The 20,865-nt window shown below is 41.4% G+C and overlaps 1 protein-coding gene across 1 annotated transcript in view; it reads left to right on the forward strand.

Annotated features, from left to right (window-relative positions):
- Positions 1-20,865, forward strand: part of flt4 (fms related receptor tyrosine kinase 4) — a 64,055-nt gene that overhangs the window by 41,756 nt on the left and 1,434 nt on the right. Inside the window, exons 12-29 of the mRNA XM_061725039.1 lie at positions 125-233; positions 4,351-4,710; positions 5,939-6,085; positions 7,017-7,148; positions 7,529-7,635; positions 8,361-8,496; positions 8,943-9,047; positions 12,885-12,998; positions 13,607-13,695; positions 14,121-14,280; positions 14,407-14,501; positions 15,928-16,050; positions 16,214-16,325; positions 17,307-17,406; positions 17,606-17,711; positions 17,813-17,937; positions 20,202-20,322; positions 20,506-20,591. Of these exons, the coding sequence (XP_061581023.1) occupies positions 125-233; positions 4,351-4,710; positions 5,939-6,085; positions 7,017-7,148; positions 7,529-7,635; positions 8,361-8,496; positions 8,943-9,047; positions 12,885-12,998; positions 13,607-13,695; positions 14,121-14,280; positions 14,407-14,501; positions 15,928-16,050; positions 16,214-16,325; positions 17,307-17,406; positions 17,606-17,711; positions 17,813-17,937; positions 20,202-20,322; positions 20,506-20,591 (2,327 nt within the window). The remainder of the gene's footprint in view (positions 1-124; positions 234-4,350; positions 4,711-5,938; positions 6,086-7,016; positions 7,149-7,528; positions 7,636-8,360; positions 8,497-8,942; positions 9,048-12,884; positions 12,999-13,606; positions 13,696-14,120; positions 14,281-14,406; positions 14,502-15,927; positions 16,051-16,213; positions 16,326-17,306; positions 17,407-17,605; positions 17,712-17,812; positions 17,938-20,201; positions 20,323-20,505; positions 20,592-20,865) is intronic.

Below are 20,865 nucleotides of genomic sequence, written 5' to 3' on the forward strand. Positions count from 1 at the left end.
AGTGGTATATTTGGTTTGTGTCAGTGTCCAGAGAATTGCATGACAACAGACTGCACTTCCTGTTAATGTTTGTGTTCTTTCTGCTAATGAATATAAACCTTATCCTCTTTTTCTCTCCTCACAGATAGTGAGTAGACTTCAGATTCGTAACGCCAATGTTTCAATCATGTACAAGTGCTCTGCTGAAAACAAAGTGGGCAAAGACGAGCGGCTGATCTACTTTTATGTGACCAGTGAGTATGTCAGAGCAGATTTTAAACAAACACCAAGCACAGAATTTGTTATTTTCTTTTCCTTTCAAAAGCCCCTACAGTGTAGATTATTTGGGATATTTGTAGTTGTCAGAACCATGCATCAGACTTTTGCCTTCATTGCAATAGAGGTAAATATAATTTGTGGTGCTCGCTGCATTGGAAAATAATATTTGAAGACAAAAAGCCCACAGCTTTGTTTTACAAAGCATGTGAATTCAAACTCTAAACTAGTTTTTCTGACACAAAACCAGGACTCATCGAGTCAAAAAGGTCATAAAAAGTGCTGTTTGGTTTGCAAAGACTCCTTTGGGTATTTTACTCAAAAAATCATAGGACAGGTTAAAAATCTGTGATGTCGGTATGGTGTTATTAGAACTCAAAATGTGCAAAATAATTCAGCTGACAAAGACGTTTACATAGGAATCCCTGGTTTGTTTCAGTAAATAGTGTCTGTAGAACTTGATTGTTACATTCTATGTAGATAGACTTGAGAAGATTTCCCACCATTCTTCATGAACTCACACAACCTTGGTTTAAAGCTTGTTTATTGTGACTATTTTTAAAAGCTGACACAATTTCATGAGGTCTTAATGAAATGTTGGTGACTTTGGTTGAAATACAGCAAAGATAAAATTCAACAGTTCCTTCTTCAGCCATGTTTTTGCACCCTGGATTATAGCTGCTAGTTTAAGGGGGTTGGGCTAAAGGCTGAATTATGGTTCTGCGTCAAAACGACGCCGTGCCTACGGCGTGTGGTTTTTGTACACGCAGAGGACACGCCGTCACATGCGCCGTCAGTGACGTGCACCTCCCGAAAATTGTAACTACGCGTCGAGGAGACGCCGACCACACGCAGACCGAGAGGGCTGTGATTGGTTCGTTTGAAAGCGAAGCATTTCCGGTTTCCGGTTTGAATCAGTAGTGAACTTCCAGGGCTTTTTTCTTCGTTTATATGTGATTTTTTTTGTTTTTGTTTTTTGCACAATAGTTGTCCTTATTTCTTTGATTTACTGTGACCGGAAAAAGTCGGATAAACCATTCAGAAAAAGATCGCTAACTAGTGGCCGCGGGGGGTACTGCACCGCGACCAAACGGAGAGACGGAGAACTCTGAACGATTCGTGACGGTGTCACGGGTGCGCCGTGTGCTCTGCGTGTGTGTGACGCAGAACCATACCCGCACCTTAACCAGTGAAATCTCTATAGGGCGTGGAGATCAACACGGGCACCCTAGATAACTGTGGTCTGGGTCTGTGATGTCACAGTACCCTGCAGATGTGAATGGAAATACACCTCAATACACCTTTTCTGCCTCAAACAAAGAGACCGGGTTGTGTTATGTTTTGGTTTTTGAGTTGGCTGCAACTTCAAGCGCACTATGGGCCTGATTTACTAAGATCCTAAATAAAGAGTACTAAATTGCGTGTGCACTGAAAAAGTTTGCACGTGCTGTTGTTGTGTGTTTTGCGGGTGATCAACTAAGAAAGCCCCCCCTCGTCGACATATATTACCCACAGATCTCTTATTCACGAGTAAATGTCAAAAAGGACTAAATGCTCATGTTTAATTTACTACAAATGACAACATACACACAATGGCAAAAATTATATTCTCATTCCGTGTCACGTTATGTTTAGCGTCCAGTTTTGTGTTAATGATTCATGTTTAAATGCACTCATGGATTCCACAATAGTCTTATATTCCCACAATCACAGTCACAGATGACAAAAATCGGGTAAATGGTTATTGATGTCATTAATTAATAGCCTGCTTACTGTGTTGTCTTCCATAATATTTGTAAATATATATAATATAAACTCCTAAGTATGTGTTTTTGTGAGTGTGTATGAGGGGGTGCTTTTCACGGCAGGGGTGCTGAATACGCAGAGGTGGACAGAGTACTCGACCCCAGTACTTGAGTAAGAGTACAAATACTACTGGTCAAAATTTACTCCGTTACAAGTAAAAGTAGCTCAGTCAAAATATTACTCGAGTAAGAGTAGAAAAGTACTTGCTTTTAAAGGTACTTAAGTATCCAAAAGTAAATGCTTTTAAATTTACTTTAAGTAAAAGTAAGAGTACATTTCTTATTTTCCACATCAGTAAATTACTATATTTTTTCTAAATTAATTTTTTTTTTTTTTTTTTTTTTATATTTTTATCCTGGTTTTTTCCCATTTTTACCACCCCGTGCTCCTACCTTCGTCTCCTCCTTAACCTGAGGAGTGAGCAGGCCACATCTTTTCACCAGACAGGGTGGGGTTTCTCCGGCCGGACGTAGCGCGTGGAAGGATCACGTTATTCCGGCTGGATCCTCCCCACCCCATCTGGCGCCCCGGTTGGCCAGAGGGGGCAGTATAGCTCAGGACTGTGTGCATGTTTTTGTGAGGGTAGCTCGCATTAGCTACCCAAGGGAACACGGGGAGAACATGCAAACTCCACACAGAAAGATCCTTTCACCAACCCCACCCATGGTGTGGGCGCTGAAGTCATGGGGGAACTAACACGCACTTCAGCGCCCACAGCGTCCCCCGGCGGGAATCGAACCCAGGACCTTTATGCTGTGAGACCGCTGCACTACCAGCTGCGCCACCGTGCCCCCCTTTTCTAAATTAATTTAAGGATCTTTTAACTCTTGTTTCTGAGAATTAACTCTTTGAAACCAGCTGCACTGATGTGCTGCTTTTAGAACCACAATGTTATATAAAACCTGCAGAAACACCAAAAACAAATCAAATGAATGGGATCATAAGAGGACAGCAGATGATGCAGAGTTTATTAACAATCATGAACTGAAACCAAATTAACCTGCACCATCCAACTAAGTCTGGATCCCCCTCAAAGACCACTGCTTTACAAAAAAAGCAGGCGTAGCCATTGTTGCGGCTCTGTCTTGACTTGTTGCGGCTCAGTCTTGACAAACGCAGGCTACTTTGGCGGTATCGTTTTGAGGAGGCTTGACGTATTCCCGCTTTACGTACATCCCAGTGGAGAGCGTGCACTGTGATAGGTCTCCTCCTTTGACAAAAACAGCTTGTGTCCAATAGGATTTTAGGGAAGAAGAAAAAAGAGCAGACCTGAAAGTAACGAGTAATTTTCAGCCTTCCTAGAAATTTACTTGAGTAAAAGTAAAAATATTTGTCTTGGACATGTATTCAAGTAAGAGTAATAAGTACCAAAGGAATCTAATACTCAAGTAAAGTACAAATCCTCTGGATATGTACTTAAGTACAGTACTCAAGTAAATTTACTCCGTTACTGTCCACCACTGTGAATACGGCACAACACCACAATAACAGCAGCCATCGGTGCGTAATGCTGGGCAGATTAGCACCTTCCTTTCGAACGTATTAAATACAGACGCAATCACAATCCCCGCAATTACTTTCGGGCTTGGTAAATCTCATTGCGTGTGGTAAATGAACCTATTTGCATCTTCCCCTTCCAGTATTTAGCGCTTTCTGGCGGGTACGCCCCATATTGATTATTCATCAGGGCAAAAGTACTAAATGAACAGCGTGTGCTATTTTGCTCATTTGAGAGGCGCAGTCCTCTTTGCACGCTGTTAGTAGATCAGCTTGCACATTGGTTTGCGGGTGATGTCAAGTTTGCACACGTTTTTACGCACGCAAACCTTTAGTAAATCAGGCCCTATGACTTTAAGGTAGGAAAGTGTTTGTTTTAATAAGATGTCCTATTTATTAAAAAAAACACATGGAAGAATATTCAGAACAATCACAAAATGGATGGTACTCTGATTTATAGTGCTGTCTGCACATATAGTATGCAGCCCCATCGTAATGCCTGGGAATACCCCACGCCCTGGAAAAACATCTACTCAGGCTTCTCAGAGTGAGGTTGGCAAAGAATCTATCCACTATAAGCAACACAAGTAAAAATATACCCTTTCATAGACGTGCCCACAACCAAAACAACATTCCAGAGCTAGACACAAGTGGATTTCAGTGTGAATCTTCTCTTTATACTTTTATTGTTGTTGCAATACGGGTGAATTTATTTCTTAAGGAATCCATGTCATCACTACACAATGCAACACATTATCTTATCACCATACTTCTCCTCTCTCACCCTCAAAGCCGTCCCTGAAGGCTTCAGTGTGGATGTTTACCCATCTGAGAATCCCCTGGAGCAAGCGAGAGTGTCTCTGTGCTGCACGGCTGACAACTACACCTACGATCAACTACAGTGGTACCGCCTTAACCCTCAGGCTCTGCGGGAGCAGCAGGATAAGCCCCAGGAGCTGGACTGCAGGAGCGTACATCTCTATGCCACGCTGCTTCAGGGCCAGCCTTCCTTCCAGGAACACTCCAACAGCTGGGTGTTGGACTTCACCATCGAGTCCATACGGCTGCAGGACGGGGGCCACTACGTGTGCAAGGCTGGGAGCAGGCGCAGCAGGGAGAAACAGTGCCTGTTCAGATACCTCTCTGTGAAAGGTGAGGGGAAAAAAGAAGTGAAAGCCCCAGACAGAAAACAAAAAAAAAACACAGAAAATAGTCACTCTAACGCAGAGGTGTCAAAAGTATTCACATTCATTACTCTGGTAGAAGTATAGATACTAGAGTTTAAAAATACTCCTGTAGAAGTTGAAGTATCAACTCAAGTTTTTTACTCAAGTAAAAATATAAAAGTACTGGTTTCAAAACTACTTAAAGTATAAAAGTAAAAGTAATGTAAGGGGGAAAAAAGCCATTGAAAATGAATGCATCTTAGTATAATGCAAATATATTAAAGAACCATATATGTGTACTATTGAGCATTAACATGTGTTTCAGAGAGCAGAAGATATGATGACTAGTTGCCTATAAGTATTGTAATGGTGCAAAAAGTCAAACTTCAGAGACATGTTATCATTTATCCTAACCTTTATTGGAATGTACATCCAAGTTTAGTTGCAGGAATCTGAGGGAACGGATGTAAGAACAAAACTGGACAAGAACATCTGAAACAACCACAACCAAATTCACTCGGATGGCACAATTTAACTGGATAGTTTGTTTTTTTTAAAGGCCGAAATGAAATAGAGTAACGAGGCTGTTTTTAAAATGTAAGGAGTAAAAAGTACAGATAATTGCGTGAAAATGTAAGGAGTAAAAGTAAAAAGTCGTCTGAAAAATAATTACTCCAGTGAAGTATAGATAACCAAAATTTCTACTTAAGTAAGGTAACAAAGTATTTGTACTTCGTTACTTGACACCTCTGCTCTAACATCAGCTAATTATAGAGCAAAGCCGAACCCGCAGCACACGGGCTGAAGCAGCGGAGCTGGTGTTAAGATGCTGGAGGCTGGAAGTACGATTACACACACTCATAAAGAGGTGCCCACGCAACCCGGCATCCACATCCACACATACGACAGAGGGAGTACTCGGCTATAGATGTGTGGTGACAGAAAACAGAGTCGATACACTCCACAACGCACAAACAATTTGATACAGCATTCATGTCGTGTGCTGGATAACCTTCCATCGGTGCCTCGAGGACAGATGTGCACTTTAATGGGATATTTTGTTGTTTCTTTTTTCTTTTGGCCTTTTTCAGTCCTACACGACTATTTGTTACACCTCATACACATTCCCAGTGCCGCACTGTTTACATCAGTTCAAGGATGTCATAGGTGTGACCGTACCTTCTCCATCCTAATCGCTGTTCCCCAACCCGCAGCCCTGGAGGCGCCCCGGTATAAGCGCAGCCTCACCAACCAGACGGTGAATGTGACGGAGTCTCTGCGGATGGAGTGCGACGTGGAGGGCAGGCCTCTCCCCCGTCTCTCCTGGTTCAAAGACAACCAGCCCCTCCACCAAATGTCAGGTGCAGAAAATACACCCACGCAGGTGACACACACGTTTACACAACAGCACCACCGCCCACCCATCAACTCAGGAGCCACACATGCAAACACACACTCTCTCACACCAGCAGGAAGTCACAAAGTTTATCCTTGTGGAACTTAATTAGGCAGGACTCTTGTCTGCCCTTGGGCTTATTTGCTTCATTGCTTAAAGGATCATTAGACAAACATTAGGAAAACCAGGGTGTGCATATGTGTGTGCATATGTATGAAAATATGGTTTTTTACTTTGATACAAGCACGTTTTGGCAGATGCTGCAGTTTTTCATCATAAATGTCAGTGTGACAACCACCCACACACTCTCACTGGACAAGAATGTCTCACAAGAAACTGAAGAGACAAGAATAGCTGAACAAATGTTGCTTCTCCGCCTTGAAATACACATAAAACCCCGCTGGCCAACGGACATGACTCATTACCTTTCTCAGCGTGTGTCTCTTGTGAACATCTGAAGGAGATGGAGGGGGCGGGGGGTTGTGTCAGGAGAGGTCCGAGTTGCAGCCGATGCTCTCGGTTAACCCCGAGGGGCTCCTGGGACTTGGTGGCGCGGGATGATGGAATAATAAATGAGTGGTGCTGATTGAAGTCTGGCGGTGGGATGAGAATCCAAAAAGCAGCTGGAATTGTGACAAGAGACGTGGAGGAATTGTGCCAAATCACAGTGCATATGTTTTGCAATATAGATAGGTGCGCGCATGTGTGTGTGTGTGTGTGTGTGTGTGTGTGTGTGTGTGTGTGTGTGTGTGTGTGTGTGTGTGTGTGTGTGTGTGTGTGTGTGTGTGTGTGTGTGTGTGTGTGTGTGTGTGTGTGTGTGTGTGTGTGTGTGTGTGTGTGTGTGTGCGCGTGTGTGTGTGTGTGTCACTTATGATCCTGTGCTCTGGTCTTGGCAGGGATCCAGCTGCAGGATTCAAACCGCACGCTGAACATCCAGCGGGTCAGAGAGGAGGATGCTGGGCTTTACACCTGCACCGCCTGCAACCAGCGAGGATGCGTCCACTCCTCAGCCGCTGTGCGGGTCATCGGTGAGACAGCCACACACACACAAGCGCATTCAGTCGTGGAGGTAACTCCCAAGTGCACTGAGGCCTGAAATCTTCCCCTCAGGCACAAAAAGTAAATGCAGGGAAAAATGTATTTTCAATTGTCACTGCATCCTCCATTGTCATGCTTATCATTATTATTATCATTATTATTATTATTATTATTATGTACAACAATCACATCAAAAGTCTTCCTGGGATTGCTGGAAGTGAATTGAAATCTCCCCAGACTGAACGTAAAGGAGCTGGGGCAAATACTTTGTAACACAGCACCCCCTGTAGGTCGCACAGACCTGTGACAAGATTTTTGCAAAAGCACTCAAAGACAGTGGCTTTCTTTGTTTTCTTTTTTTCCATTTAAGGTTCAAGTGACAAAGCCAACGTGGAGATTGTCATTCTCATTGGAACTGGAGTCATCGCCGTTTTCTTCTGGGCCTTGCTCATTCTCATCTTCTGCAACGTGAAACGGGTCAGAGGACGCCGCGTGTGTGTTTGTGAGAGCAGCTGGCCAGATTGTGCCAGCGTCGCTTTGACCTCTGACTTTCAATCATACCTTCAGACTTTGCAGCAAGTCTGTAATTCCCACACTGAGAGAGTTTATGATCTCTTCTGGACGTGAGGCCAATCAGGAGTTTGCTGCTGTGCAACCTGCAGACAAACATGTTCATAAGAAGGCCTCAAATGCTCTATATTTTTCCCATTTGCAGAGTATTTCTGTCATTCACGAATTAGGAAGAAATTTCTTGTTTTTATCCTCTTATACTATCTTTATTTTTGTCATCCGTCTCTTTGTATACTGATATCTGACTACAATTCTACTTTTATGTGGTGGTGGATTTGGCAGGTTGGTCAAAAGCAAACTGTTGCAGGAACTAAAAGTGCTATAAAATCACAAGCTTTAACTGTTACCCACAAGAGAGCCCTTGTTACTTATGCTTTCTTGGTATAGAAAATATCTAGAAATGTCCTTTCAGAAACACAAACTGCCAAAGTCCTGAATATTTAGTGAAGTTAAGAAACATAGTGCAGCACCACTGCTCACAGCACGCCACCTGTACAGCTGATTTGATGCATTCTCAAAACACATTAGCGTTGTGCTCATTCGGCACTTGCTTCACCGTGTTTTCCATCATTCAACTCATTCTGGTGTCTGACCTCCTGACCTGACATAAGCTGTCTTTCTCTGAACGGCAGGTTAACCCTGCTGACATAAAGACAGGCTATCTGTCAATCATAATGGACCCGGGGGAGGTGCCGCTGGATGAGCAGTGTGAATACCTGCCCTACGACTCGTCACAGTGGGAGATCTCCAGAGACAGACTCCGACTCGGTGAGCAACTTAGAAAAGAAGGATGAAAGGAGAAATTGCAGGGTGGGTAAAGGATATAACAGAGGGAGAGATGTGTGTGTGAGAGATTTTTGGATGCACACGAATGAATAGATGGATGGAAATAAATGACTTTCCCATTTGCAGAATCTCCACTGGCATGAGCGTGGATGTCAGCCAGCGGTGCAGACTGCTGCCAAGCGCCGTGCTAATATTGATATGTCCTTATTCCCAGAAAATCTATTTAAAAACACCCAGTGGAAAAGCATCCTTTTTACAAAGCAGCTTAAGGGAACATGTTGGTTTCCAAATGCTGCTGCTGATATGTGTAATTATCAATTTGTCCTCCTTGCATTTATGCAGTTCACATCTCCAAATGTGTTTTTGTATCCAGTACGAGACAAACCACTGGTTATTTACTTGTTTTCTGGTTCTTTCTCCTGACACAGGAAAGGTTTTAGGACATGGTGCCTTTGGAAAAGTCATTGAGGCATCAATCTATGGCACCAACAAGAGCAACAGTTTGGACACGGTGGCCGTGAAGATGCTAAAGGGTGAGATTCAGCTTTGTGTATTTCCTGTATCTCTGTGGATATTTACCTGTAAGAAACCCCGGCTGCGCAGACCAGAAGTAATCTTGGATTCAGCTAAATGGCTCTGAAACTGTATATGACATGGAATTAAAAAGAAAAAAAAGGCATAAAATACGCGATGATATGTGTTTTCAATCAATCAATCAATCAATCTTTTTATTTAGACTCAGGTCCATTAAAAAAGACAAACAAACATACAACAATATTTAAAAAAGACAGTCATACCAGTGTTTCCACATAGCAGACTGGTATCTTACAGCACTGAGGACTGGGTTGGTTAACATCATAATAATGGCATTACAAGAGCTATTAAGTCGACATATGAATTTGAACATCAATCGCCTCAAAAGTGCATGAAAAGTGATAACATGTACTTTACAAAAGAGTTCACTTGCACTAGACCATCTTGGTTTCCCAAGCAAAATACGCAGACAATCGTTGTACGCAACCTGTAATTTATGGATGCTGGCCTTCTTAAATTTAATCCATAAGGGTGCAGTATAGAAAGGGGTACACTAAGCCCTAAAAAGACCCACTTTCACCCTCTCTGAACACCAGGAAAAACTTCTGGTCAACAAATTAGCCTGCATATATAAAATACGGTGCTGTCTACTCATATCTTCATCATCTGTCATGTCATCAGTGATGATGTGTCCCAGGTATTTAATTTTAGAGCAAGCAGGAAGCAAGTTTTCCTGACAGGTAAAAGGATGGAAAAGTGAGGTCCTTATCTCCTTTTACTTTGCAAATAAGAACAGAACTCTTTTTAGCATTATAATTCACATCAAATTGTACACCATAATTAGAACATATATTGAGAAGTTCTTGTAACCCAGCACTGCTAGGTGACACAATTGCCAGATCATCGGCATACATAAAATGATTAATAAGTTCATTGCCAACCATGCAACCTGTTTTACAGTTTCTTAACTGGTCTGAGAGATCATTCATGTAAATATTATTGATCATGTAAATATTAACACTAACACTTTGTTACACTAAAAGTTAGGGAATCTGGTACGTATTCAGACCAGGTAACATGGATCCTAGGTGATCTGATCACAGGTGAAGTGTGAACACACTCAGGATACATTCGGATGCAATCCCTTTGGCCACGTTCAAAGGTGAGCTTGGATACCTTTGGAGAGATTCTAATGGTAATGAGAGCATAAATGTGTCTACAAAGAACCACCTACTCAGCTGACCTGGTGCCACACAAGCTGTAGATTTTCCTTGAGGATGTTTTCCTTTGGGTTCAGCATCCAAACCTGCTAGATATATCAATAATAGAACAGCTGCTGCTTGTCTTTTATGTTAATTTCTGCAGTAAAAGCAGCTGTAAGGGCAGCATTAAATCTTAAGATTTGCCCTGTCACTGCTGGGAGTCTTTGTATGAATATTCAGAGCCGAGCTGAGCACATCGCTGCTTCTCATAGCTGACCCGACCTGACCAGCTGACTTCAACCTCCTCAGGCCACCGTGGCAACACAAGCCCAGTACATAAACTTCTCCTGAGCAGCTCAGCTTTTGAGTATATCTGATATTAAAAGGTCAGTTATTTACAGATTCCCCAAATTTCATTGAAACAACATTAAAATACTTTTAGGCAGACGTACTTGCTCCATGCTGACATCTGACCTTTGAACCACAAAACACACAAAAAAAAAACCTCAGTAAGTTAGATGTCGTCTTGAAAGTGGTCCTGTGCATTTGAACGGTATCAAAATGTTGAGATTTCAAATGGACAAGATGTAACATGTATAGAAAACTTCCCACTTATCTTTTGTGTTCATTTTTGCAGCACAGGGGAATAAAACAGCTCTGAGGCAAAAAAAATCAAACCTCTGATCTCTTCTGTCAGTCCTGGAGGTCATCTTGCGATGAGCCTTGACCTGAATATTTAAACTGAGCCGCACATTTTTCTTCTCCTTTAACACAGTGGTAAATGTGCTGTGTATTAGGAATAGACGTAGTATTTCAGGCTCTCCATGAGAGTCTATTAAGAATAAAAACCGCAGAGTTTTAAAGCCTCAGTTTGTGGACCTTTAGTCACCAGAGATGTATTGACTATTGGGCTTTGACTTTTCAAAAATCTATCATTCCTGCTCCTTTTATTCCCTTCGTGTTAGGAGTCATACATCAATGCAAAAGTAAACTTTTTGCGCTATTGTTTGAATTAAAAAAATAAGAAAGACAATCCCTTTATGACTTCAGATAAATGGTAATATGATAAATGGACTGCATTTACACAGCACCTTCTAGTCTTGTTAACCACTTAAAGTGTTTTACACTCAAAGCCACATTCATTGACCCACAGACACATTCATAACGCTCTCTTTGTCTTGAGAGCTCTACATCCATATATTTCTCTATTAAATCTTGGCAGTGCTTTTCCCCTCTCGTACACACATCAGAAGTGATGTGGGGGTTCGGTATCCTCCTCAAGGACACTTCCACATCTGTACTGTGAGGCCAGGAATCCACCCACCTCCTTTCCTCCTGAGCCGCAAGGATATCTAAAATCATACCGTTTTTCAGGTTGCTCAATGTGAAACATCAGCAGATCAATGAATGACATTATTGTTGTGGATGGATCACCAAGTCTTTTGGGACCTGCTTAGATCCTGGCGTTAACATCCGTCTTGAGAAACCCCACCACCAGTGGCCACGGTTGTTAATTCCAAGAAAGAAAGAAGTTATAAAATTGTGACTAAAGTCTGAATTTCTGACTTAATAAAGCCTGAAAGTAAAAATTCCCAATCGTCTATGTTTTTAATAAGGGTTTAATTTCTTTTTAAGTTTATTTTTTCAGTTGCACATGACTAAATACTAAGTAGAGTTCTTGCATTATCTGTGAGGCACCAAGTTAAATGTATAATTTAACCCAATTCGGATTAAAAACAATTACATTATATTCAGCATGAAAAAATATCTGGATATCGATTTTTGTCCCAGTTCGATCAAAGTTATGATCCGGATAAATGGTTAACAGACAAACAGTTATTTCAAGCTTAAACTCAACTCAGCTGTAGTATTTGTAGTCCAACGTGGAAAAGTATGCAACTCCACATTGTAAAATGTTACTTGGATGCATGTGTTCCAGATAAGACCTGATATGTGGGTTGTGGAGATGGGCGTCACTTGAAATGAAGGCTGATTACTCATAAAATCTGCCTTTATTTTACAGAATGATAGAGGAAACTTTAAAACACATCAGCAATGCCTCATAAATCACTCCATTGTAAATAAATCTTACAATGGACTATATAAAAACTGTCCACGATGACATCATTGAGTAGTTTTATTAGCTGCTGTCTTGAGGAATTGAGCTAAATGATACCAGCAAGCAGCAGATGTAATCTTACGAATGTACGTTTGGCCTAACCCTCCACCTAATCCATCCTCAGCATTGTCATCTACTTTGCTCTAAATCAGATCATCATTTTTGTAACTGACAGAATGCACATTTACAGCACATTTTTGGCTGGGAGGCCACATCTGTCCTTTATTTACATTATGTAGGAGGGAAAAAATAACCTGAACTTTTCAACAAAAGTGCACAATATGCTCTTCATAAAAGACAAACCATTTCCTCACTATAAATCACAGTGGAAAATGCATCATTGTTTACAGCCACTTTGCATTAAACAATCATTATTTCTGTTATTTAGTTCAGATCTCTGTGTATAAAGGCCTTTATTTCCCCTCCACTGGTTAGATTGTATTTTCTGAATCCTCAGCAGTTCACACATCTTTTGTTGTAACTGTGTAATGTCTCATGTTTTGTGTTTGTCACAGACGGAGCCACAGCCAGCGAGCACAAAGCCTTGATGTCGGAGTTAAAGATACTGATCCACATTGGCAACCACCTGAATGTTGTTAACCTGTTAGGAGCCTGCACCAAACCCAACGGTGAGTCCACGTATTTACATGGATTCCATGTAAAATCATACTTTTATCATGTGATCACAGTGATGGTAGAGAGTCGTCATAAACTACTCTGAATGCCTGATGTATTTTACAAAATTACTATGTTTTAAAACTTCTAAAAGATAAAATGTTTATTTCATTTTGTCCACCCCCGTGTGCCATTTTCATTTCTTTTCTAACAGCAAACCCAACAGAGCAGGTGCTTTTATTAACACCTATGCATCAATTTGACATACAGAGCGAGCTTTCGATGGGGAGGTTCATCTGAAAATGTTTATCACAAACAAATACAGCTTGGCATTTATTCTCAGGGGGGAAAATGCTCAAATGGAGCTCTGCACTATTCAAATGTGGTGCGAGGAATAAACAAGATCATAAACCACCGATAAGAATCTTTTTGTGGTCTTTATGAGGTTTGTATGGAGAAGTGCATGTGCCACAGAAGTAAAAAACATACTTATGTATGCATTCATTTGTTTTTTCCTTCAGTGGCCATGATACTCGTAGGTATGAAAACAATGTCTGATCCTGAAACAATTGTAGCTTTTTGATTAAAAAAAACTAACATTTTGAAACATCTATATCAACAGGTCCTCTGATGGTGGTTGTGGAATATTGCAAGTATGGAAATCTGTCCAACTTCCTGCGAGCAAAGAGGGAGTTCTTCCTTCCCTACAGGGTATGGAGAGACAGTTCAAGCTAAAACAGTTTGCATACCATAAACATTTGCATATTTCTCCTTCTGAGGCAGCATTGTTGATAGCCATATCACCTCGCAGCAAGAAACTCCTGGTTCAAACTTTATCTGGGGTCTGTTTGTGTGGACTTTGCATGCTGTCCCCGGGCCTGTTTGGTTTTTCTCTGTGTACAGCAGCTTCCTCCCACAGCCTAGAAATATACATATATATCTTGGTGATTCTATACTGACTATGAGTGGCTTTGAACAGGATGAAGCAAGCATAGAAAATAGATGAATGGGTTTCTGCCTTTTCTTTGTTTCCTTTATGTAATTTCTGTCCACAAATAGCTTGGGCGCATTTTGTAACGCTTTTTTTTTTTTTCTATTGATTTTGAACATGATGCATAAAAGTATTTCTTATTTAGGATCGGTCTCCGAAAACCCAGAGCCAGGTGAGGCGTATGATTGAAGCAGGTCAGATGGACCAGAGAGCCCGCCAGCAGCCTCCCGCTCCGTCCTGCCCGCTCAGCAGTCCTCAGACTGCATCATCCAAGGCCTCCAATCAGAATCATGTGGTGGAGAAAAGTGAGTCATTTTTACACCGTGATTAGAAATGATTTTCCTCATAATACAGCAATTAAATTTAGCCTTGCGTTTTTTTTCTTCTTTTCTTTCCACCACTACCTCCCTCCTCTCTCTTTCCCTCTGCAGTCGAAGACTTGTGGAAAACCCCGCTGACGATTGAAGATTTAATTTGCTACAGTTTCCAGGTGGCTCGTGGGATGGAGTTCCTGGCCTCCAGAAAGGTTAATTGTCAGCTCAGCTATGTGGCGCGTTAGTGAATAAGCCGCAGCGGCCTGAGGTTGGCTTGAGAGGCGGTGAGCTGCAGTCCAGATCAGCGAGGACAGCCGTGGCTCAGGTTTTAGAGCAGTTTATCCATTTATCTCTGCTACTTTGTTCATAGCCAGCACAGTCCAGCAGTCACCTTTAAGATTGAAGTCCTCCAATGACAGTGCAATTTAATGATATTACTTCTGAAGTTACGCTCAAAGGATTGTTAGATCTATCACTTAGTTGATTGAGTACCGTATTTTCTGGACTATAAGCTGCACCTGCATATAAGCTGCACCCGCTCTATTTAAAAAAAAAAACTATTAAAAAAAGATATACAAGCCGCACCTGCATACAAGCCGCATACGCTCTATTTTAGAAAAAAGATATGCAAGCCGCAGATATTTATGTTGTTAGATTAGATATTTACTACATGTACAGAAGGATTTTGAACTGTAAATGATGTACGTGTTTGTACCTAAATAGATCCTTTCCTAACAGTGTCTTTTAACACGGCAGCAACTTTGCTGATTAAAACGGGACAGAACCAAGAGAAAATTACCGGTATTTATTTATCTATTTATCTCTTTGAAATCTGCTTCTACTTTTATCTGCTAAAGAAGAAGTAGCGTATTCTTCTTTGCATTTATTTTGTCTTAGTTTTCATTCTAATTCTGGTTAGAGCGGCCCGAGCGGTGGAAGAAAAATCCACAGAATAGCCGCACCTTTGTATAAGCTGCATGGTTGAAAACCTATGAAAAAAGGCTTATAGTCCAGAAAATACGGTAATTGTTTCAGTCATTCTGAAAAGATTATCTAACCGTGCATTTTTACAAACTACAATATGTTACCCACAATAAGAGCTGGACAACTGTAAAATAATTTTGAACCCTCTTACTTGCTTCAAAACAATATGAAAACATTGACCCACTAAGTCAAAAGTTAGTAAGTAAAATGTATTTATAAAGCACATTTAAAACAGAGATATTACTGACCAAAGCGCTGTACTTAGCCATATAACCTTCTTAATTCTACCTTCAATGAGAACCAGCACAGATGGATGGATAGTGTCAGGAATACACTGAAAGAGGAAGAGTTAAAGCAAACATATTGGTTTGAATAATCCAAAAAGGCGCATCAAAACCCCTAAAACACGTTTTTGACGACTTTGAAAAAGATTTTTGCCTATTTGAAGAAGCTCCTCTGAGTGGATGACAGCAGTGATGTGATCCAGGCCCGGCTTGGACACGGAACACACACAAACACGCTGTCACATCCTGAGCCAACGCATCCTGAAATATCAAAGCTACCGTTTACTCACTTCAAATCATATTTGCAGTTGACCTTCACACACTCGTCTGCAGGGCAGTGATGTATGTCTGTGTGTGTGTGTACTCACAGTGTATCCACAGAGACCTGGCAGCCCGCAACATTCTCCTGTCGGAGAACAACGTTGTGAAGATATGCGACTTCGGCTTGGCCAGAGACATATACAAAGACCCCGACTACGTCAGGAAAGGCAATGTATGTGGCCACCTCACTCTCTACGGCTGCTCACGAGCTGAACTCCCCATTTTATTATCCATCTACTTGTCTGGCCTTTCAAGCCACCCAGGTAATGATTACAGTTAATAGCAGGTGTCATTTTGCTTATGGTGTTGTGTCTGGTGTCATCATGTCCTCGCAGGCTCGCCTGCCGTTAAAGTGGATGGCTCCTGAGAGCATCTTTGACAAAGTGTACACCAGCCAGAGCGACGTGTGGTCTTTTGGCGTCCTCCTCTGGGAAATCTTTTCACTTGGTAAATCTAAATCAGTCCCTACTCATCCTTTCTGAGGCCATTCAGCACTGAAATCAAAGCAACTGTTTCCACGAGTGGAGAGTAGTCGTGCATTAGTGTCTGTACACCCACATTCCCACCAAGCACAAACAAAGAATGTACTCTGGCCGTAAATCTTCCCCACCGTTCTCCAAACACACAACAGCTTGTTTATCTGCACATTGCATGTTCTCAAGTAATATTTAACCAGGGGCGAAAATCCCGGGGGGGACAGGGGAGACAAGTCCCCCCCATTAGTAAAGCTGTCCCCCCCTAGAATAATTTGAGACAGAATTAATAATTTTGGAACAATGCAGTAGTATTTAGTAGTGATGCACCAACATGAAAATTTGTGGCCGAAACCGAAATCGAAAATAATAATAAACAGTAAAATCTCATTACACTTAAAACAAGAGTCATCACCAGAAAAATAACTTATTTGACCATTTTCACCTGTTTCAAGTAAATTTTCACTTGAAATAAGTAGAAAAATCTGTCAGTGCGACAAGATTTATCTTTTAAGCAAAACAATCTTGTTCCACTGGCAGATTTTTCTACTTATTTCAAGTGAAAATCTACTTGAAACAGGTGAAAATTGTTGTTTTTTTTTCCAGTGATGAGTCTTGTTACTAACTTGTTAACTAAAAATGAGACATTTTAACTAGAAATAAGACAAATATTCTTGTTAAGATTTTGGGTTTTTGCAGTGTATTATGTCAGATGTGCTGTATTATTGCCACCTTCCACCTAATACCATTGTTTTGTATTGCTCTAAGAAAGGTCTTCTGCCTGTTTGCGAGATAGAGATGAAAATGTCAAAATGCTGTATTAAAGGAAGGCTGAAACTTTTATTCCTTGTCCCCCCCTGGATTTATTCTCTAAAATTTTACTGTTTATTGTCCCCCCCAACTATGAAACAGGATTTTCGCCCCTGTATTTAACCCTATGATTGTGCACCTACAGGTGCATCGCCGTACCCAGGGGTGCAGATCGATGAAGACTTTTGCAAACAGTTGAAAGACGGCGTCAGGATGAGGGCACCGGAGACAGCCTCGCCTGAAATGTATTTCCTCTTTCTTTCTGCATCACAATCTGAAAAATATATTTTCCCTATAAATAGGATTTACAGCTGAAAATCCCTGTAACTAATCTAGACAGTTGGAATTTTCTCATAAATGTCACTCAGATGACACCCAGATTAAGGAAATGAGACTGATCAGATTTCTGCCTGTACTCATGACTCTGCTGCCCCCTGCTGGTAGATACGGCATCATGCTGGCCTGCTGGCAGGGCGAGCCCAAAGAGAGACCCCCGTTTCCAGCTCTGGTTCAGATCCTGGGAGACCTGCTGCAGGACAACGGCCTACCTGTACGTGCACCTACAACAGTTTTATTTCACCTGAGCAGACAGTTTTCTGATTGGTCCGTTGCGTTTTATGTGAAGTTTTATGTCATCTTTGTTCCCATCAGGACGGGAAGGAGTTCACTCCTCTGAACCATTCACAGAGCTCAGAAGACGATGGTTTCTCACAGGCTTCATCGCGGCCTCCGTCCGAGGAAGAGCTGAGACTGCCTTGCAACACTCACCCCACAAGGTACCAGTGCATCCTGGTATTGTTTTCAAGATACAATAAAATAAAAATGAAAATAAGTTCCTGGGGGTAATAATCGATGATAAACTTAGCTGGAAATCACATATAAATAGTGTAAAATCAAGAATGTCTAAAACCCTAGCAATATTAAGTAAAACAAATTATTTTTTCTGTCAAAGAGCACAGTTTTTAAAGGTATTGTGACATCATTTTTAACATGCTTTTAACACTATTAAAAGTCTTGGCCAACATCCCTCAAATGTGTCTAAAAGAGTGTAACAAGAAAAACTTCACTCTAGTAATCTTTTCCTGGCTTTTTATTACAGTGTTTTTTTGCGCCGTGAAAAATGCTTCCTTTCCCCCCTTTCCTGTCAATCATTGCTCCGCTCCTCCTCCAAACCTCCTCCTCCTCCAGCCATACGCTCACAGCGGCGTCTCAGAGTTTTAAGCCGGGAGCGACAGGCGAAGCATGCACGGAAAAGCAGGAGGGCGAACCACAGCAAACAATCATAAAAATAAAGGCATGCAAGCAGCACTGTCCCCTTATCTTAAGTCCAGTCAGTGGCCGCGGGTCTTCTTAGCAGTTTTCCTCCGGTGATTAGAACAAAAGAGCCTCTAAACAGCTCCGTGTTAAGCCTAATTTATGGTTCCGCGTTAAATCGACGCAGAGCCTACGCCGTAGGGTTCAGCGTATGGTGCGCGTCGCCGCGTAACCCTACGCCGTAGGCTCTGCGTCGGTGTAACGCGGAACCATAAATCAGCCTTTATGGTGCACTGGAGAGGAGAGGAGACAGGGAGCTGGGTGGAGGGGGCGGTGATTTAGCGGATCGTTACGTAACGGCCCGCCACCAAACCACATGCGCCGTTTTTGCACAGTTATGCGGAAAATCCCAGAAAGCACACAATACACTGAATGTTAAAAGTTCGTTGTTTTTTGGGTGTAATTGATGTCAAGACACCCAACAAAACACAAAAAATCAAGAAAAATGTGTTTTTCATGTCACAATCCCTTTAAAGGAGCCGTCTGTAAGAAATGGCCAAAACTGGTACTGCAGTCACTTTCAAAATATTGTTGAGCGGCGTGTACCCTCCCCCTCCTCCCCCCGACCAGAGGTTGCCAGGTTTTTCATCCAACACGTTCGTAGCGGCTGCCGCGATAATTAGAGCCGAGCTGGCAACCCGGATGCCGAAACAGGACTGACTTGGTGATTGGGAGATAGGTGGAGGGTGGAGCTTCAGGCCAAAACAAAAAATGACAACATAAACATCAGTTGAGGGCTGCAACTCCTCTTTTTAAACTGGAATATCCTGGCTCGAGTGCTGTTGTCAGTGACATAAGTATTTGAAATGAACATGATTTTTAAATGTCTGTCGACATATCGGGGTCATTTTATGATTCGTTTTATTATTGCTCTTACATACAGCTCCTTTAATGTATAACTCACTCATAGTTCCATACATGACTTATTGTGTGGAGATATGGGGTAACACCTATAAAACAAATACAAACCCTATTTTTTTATTACAGAAAAGAGCTTTAAGGATAATTAATAAAACCGACTATTATGAACCAACAAAGAAACCCGCTATGACCTGAGGGGGAAACTCATGTTTGAGATAACGACAACAAGAACTAATATTAAAAAGAGATGTACATCAGCTAAGGCTAGAGAAATTTGGAATAGTTGTAATAACAACCTAAAAATGTGTCGCTCTATCGTCAAGTTTAAGAAATTGTTTAAAGAAAATATTGTAAATAAATATAAAACACTATAATCATAAAGTATACTATCAAAAACATTCTAGGATGTGAAATGTCAATTTTATATTTTGTCTTACTTATTCTTTTCTTCTTTATGTATTGTTTGTTTTCACTGAGTAAAAGCTAATGTCTCATATTTTTGCTGATCATAAGAAAAAAGGGTAGGCACTATAAGCTACGGCTTCAACCTACACCTTTTCGGCAAAAGAAATGTTTTTTTTTTTCTTCATTTTCATCTTGTTCTGTACAAGCCGAAATAAAGATTCATAATCATAATCATACTAAAAAGGGGAACAAAGTTGGAAGGCATTGATCTGGTGATTTCTCATTACGATCCCAGTTAAAGAGTCACTGAGTGTTGAGTGATGTTAGTAAAGATGGACCCAGATGTAGATTCCTTGTTTGGATGTTATTGCTGTTCAAAGAAACTGCAATAAACATTGGATCAAGAAAATGCAGAGCTATCATAAACGTTCATCTGTTAACCTTGTCCATAACTCAACAGGTATTATAACTGCGTGCCCTTTGGCGGGTGCGTGTTTGTGGGATCCACTAAGATATGCCAGCCCAGAGTGAAGACGTTTGAAGAGCTCCCCTTGGAGATGCATCCACAGAAAGCCCCTCAAGTAAGCGCTTTATCCTCTGAAAAAGTGATCTGGTTTGTGACATTTCTCTTTTCTTTTTTTTAAACAGGGAATGTCTCCTCAGATAAAGACCAAAAATAGCTGCTGTTGGTGGAGTCAGGCCGAACAGCGGGGTTTGTTCAGGGCTCTTAATTCACATGATGTCAAACTGTGTCCCCCTCCCAGGAGAACCAGAGTGACAGCGGGATGGTTCTGGCCTCCGAAGAATTCGAGAGAATAGAGCACAACCACAGGGGTGCCGTCTTAAAAAGGTTCACCACACAAAAGCTTTGAGCCACGTTACTGACTCAAACCAGAAGGAGATACACACACGAGATATGCAGTCATTGTTTTTAGCGACTGTTTGATCCTTGGACTGATGCACCAAACAACACAATGACGTGTTTCAAGACCATGAGATGGTTTTCATATGCTGCACATATTTCATTCACATCACATTTTCTTGGAAACTGTTTAACAGTTACCCGGTTGTTTTAGATGTAATGAAACTTGATTTATAAAGGAAGCAAGCATTAGAGCATCAGT

Source organism: Cololabis saira, chromosome 7, assembly GCF_033807715.1.
Source record: "Cololabis saira isolate AMF1-May2022 chromosome 7, fColSai1.1, whole genome shotgun sequence".
In the NCBI taxonomy this organism is placed as follows: Eukaryota; Metazoa; Chordata; class Actinopteri; order Beloniformes; family Belonidae; genus Cololabis; species Cololabis saira.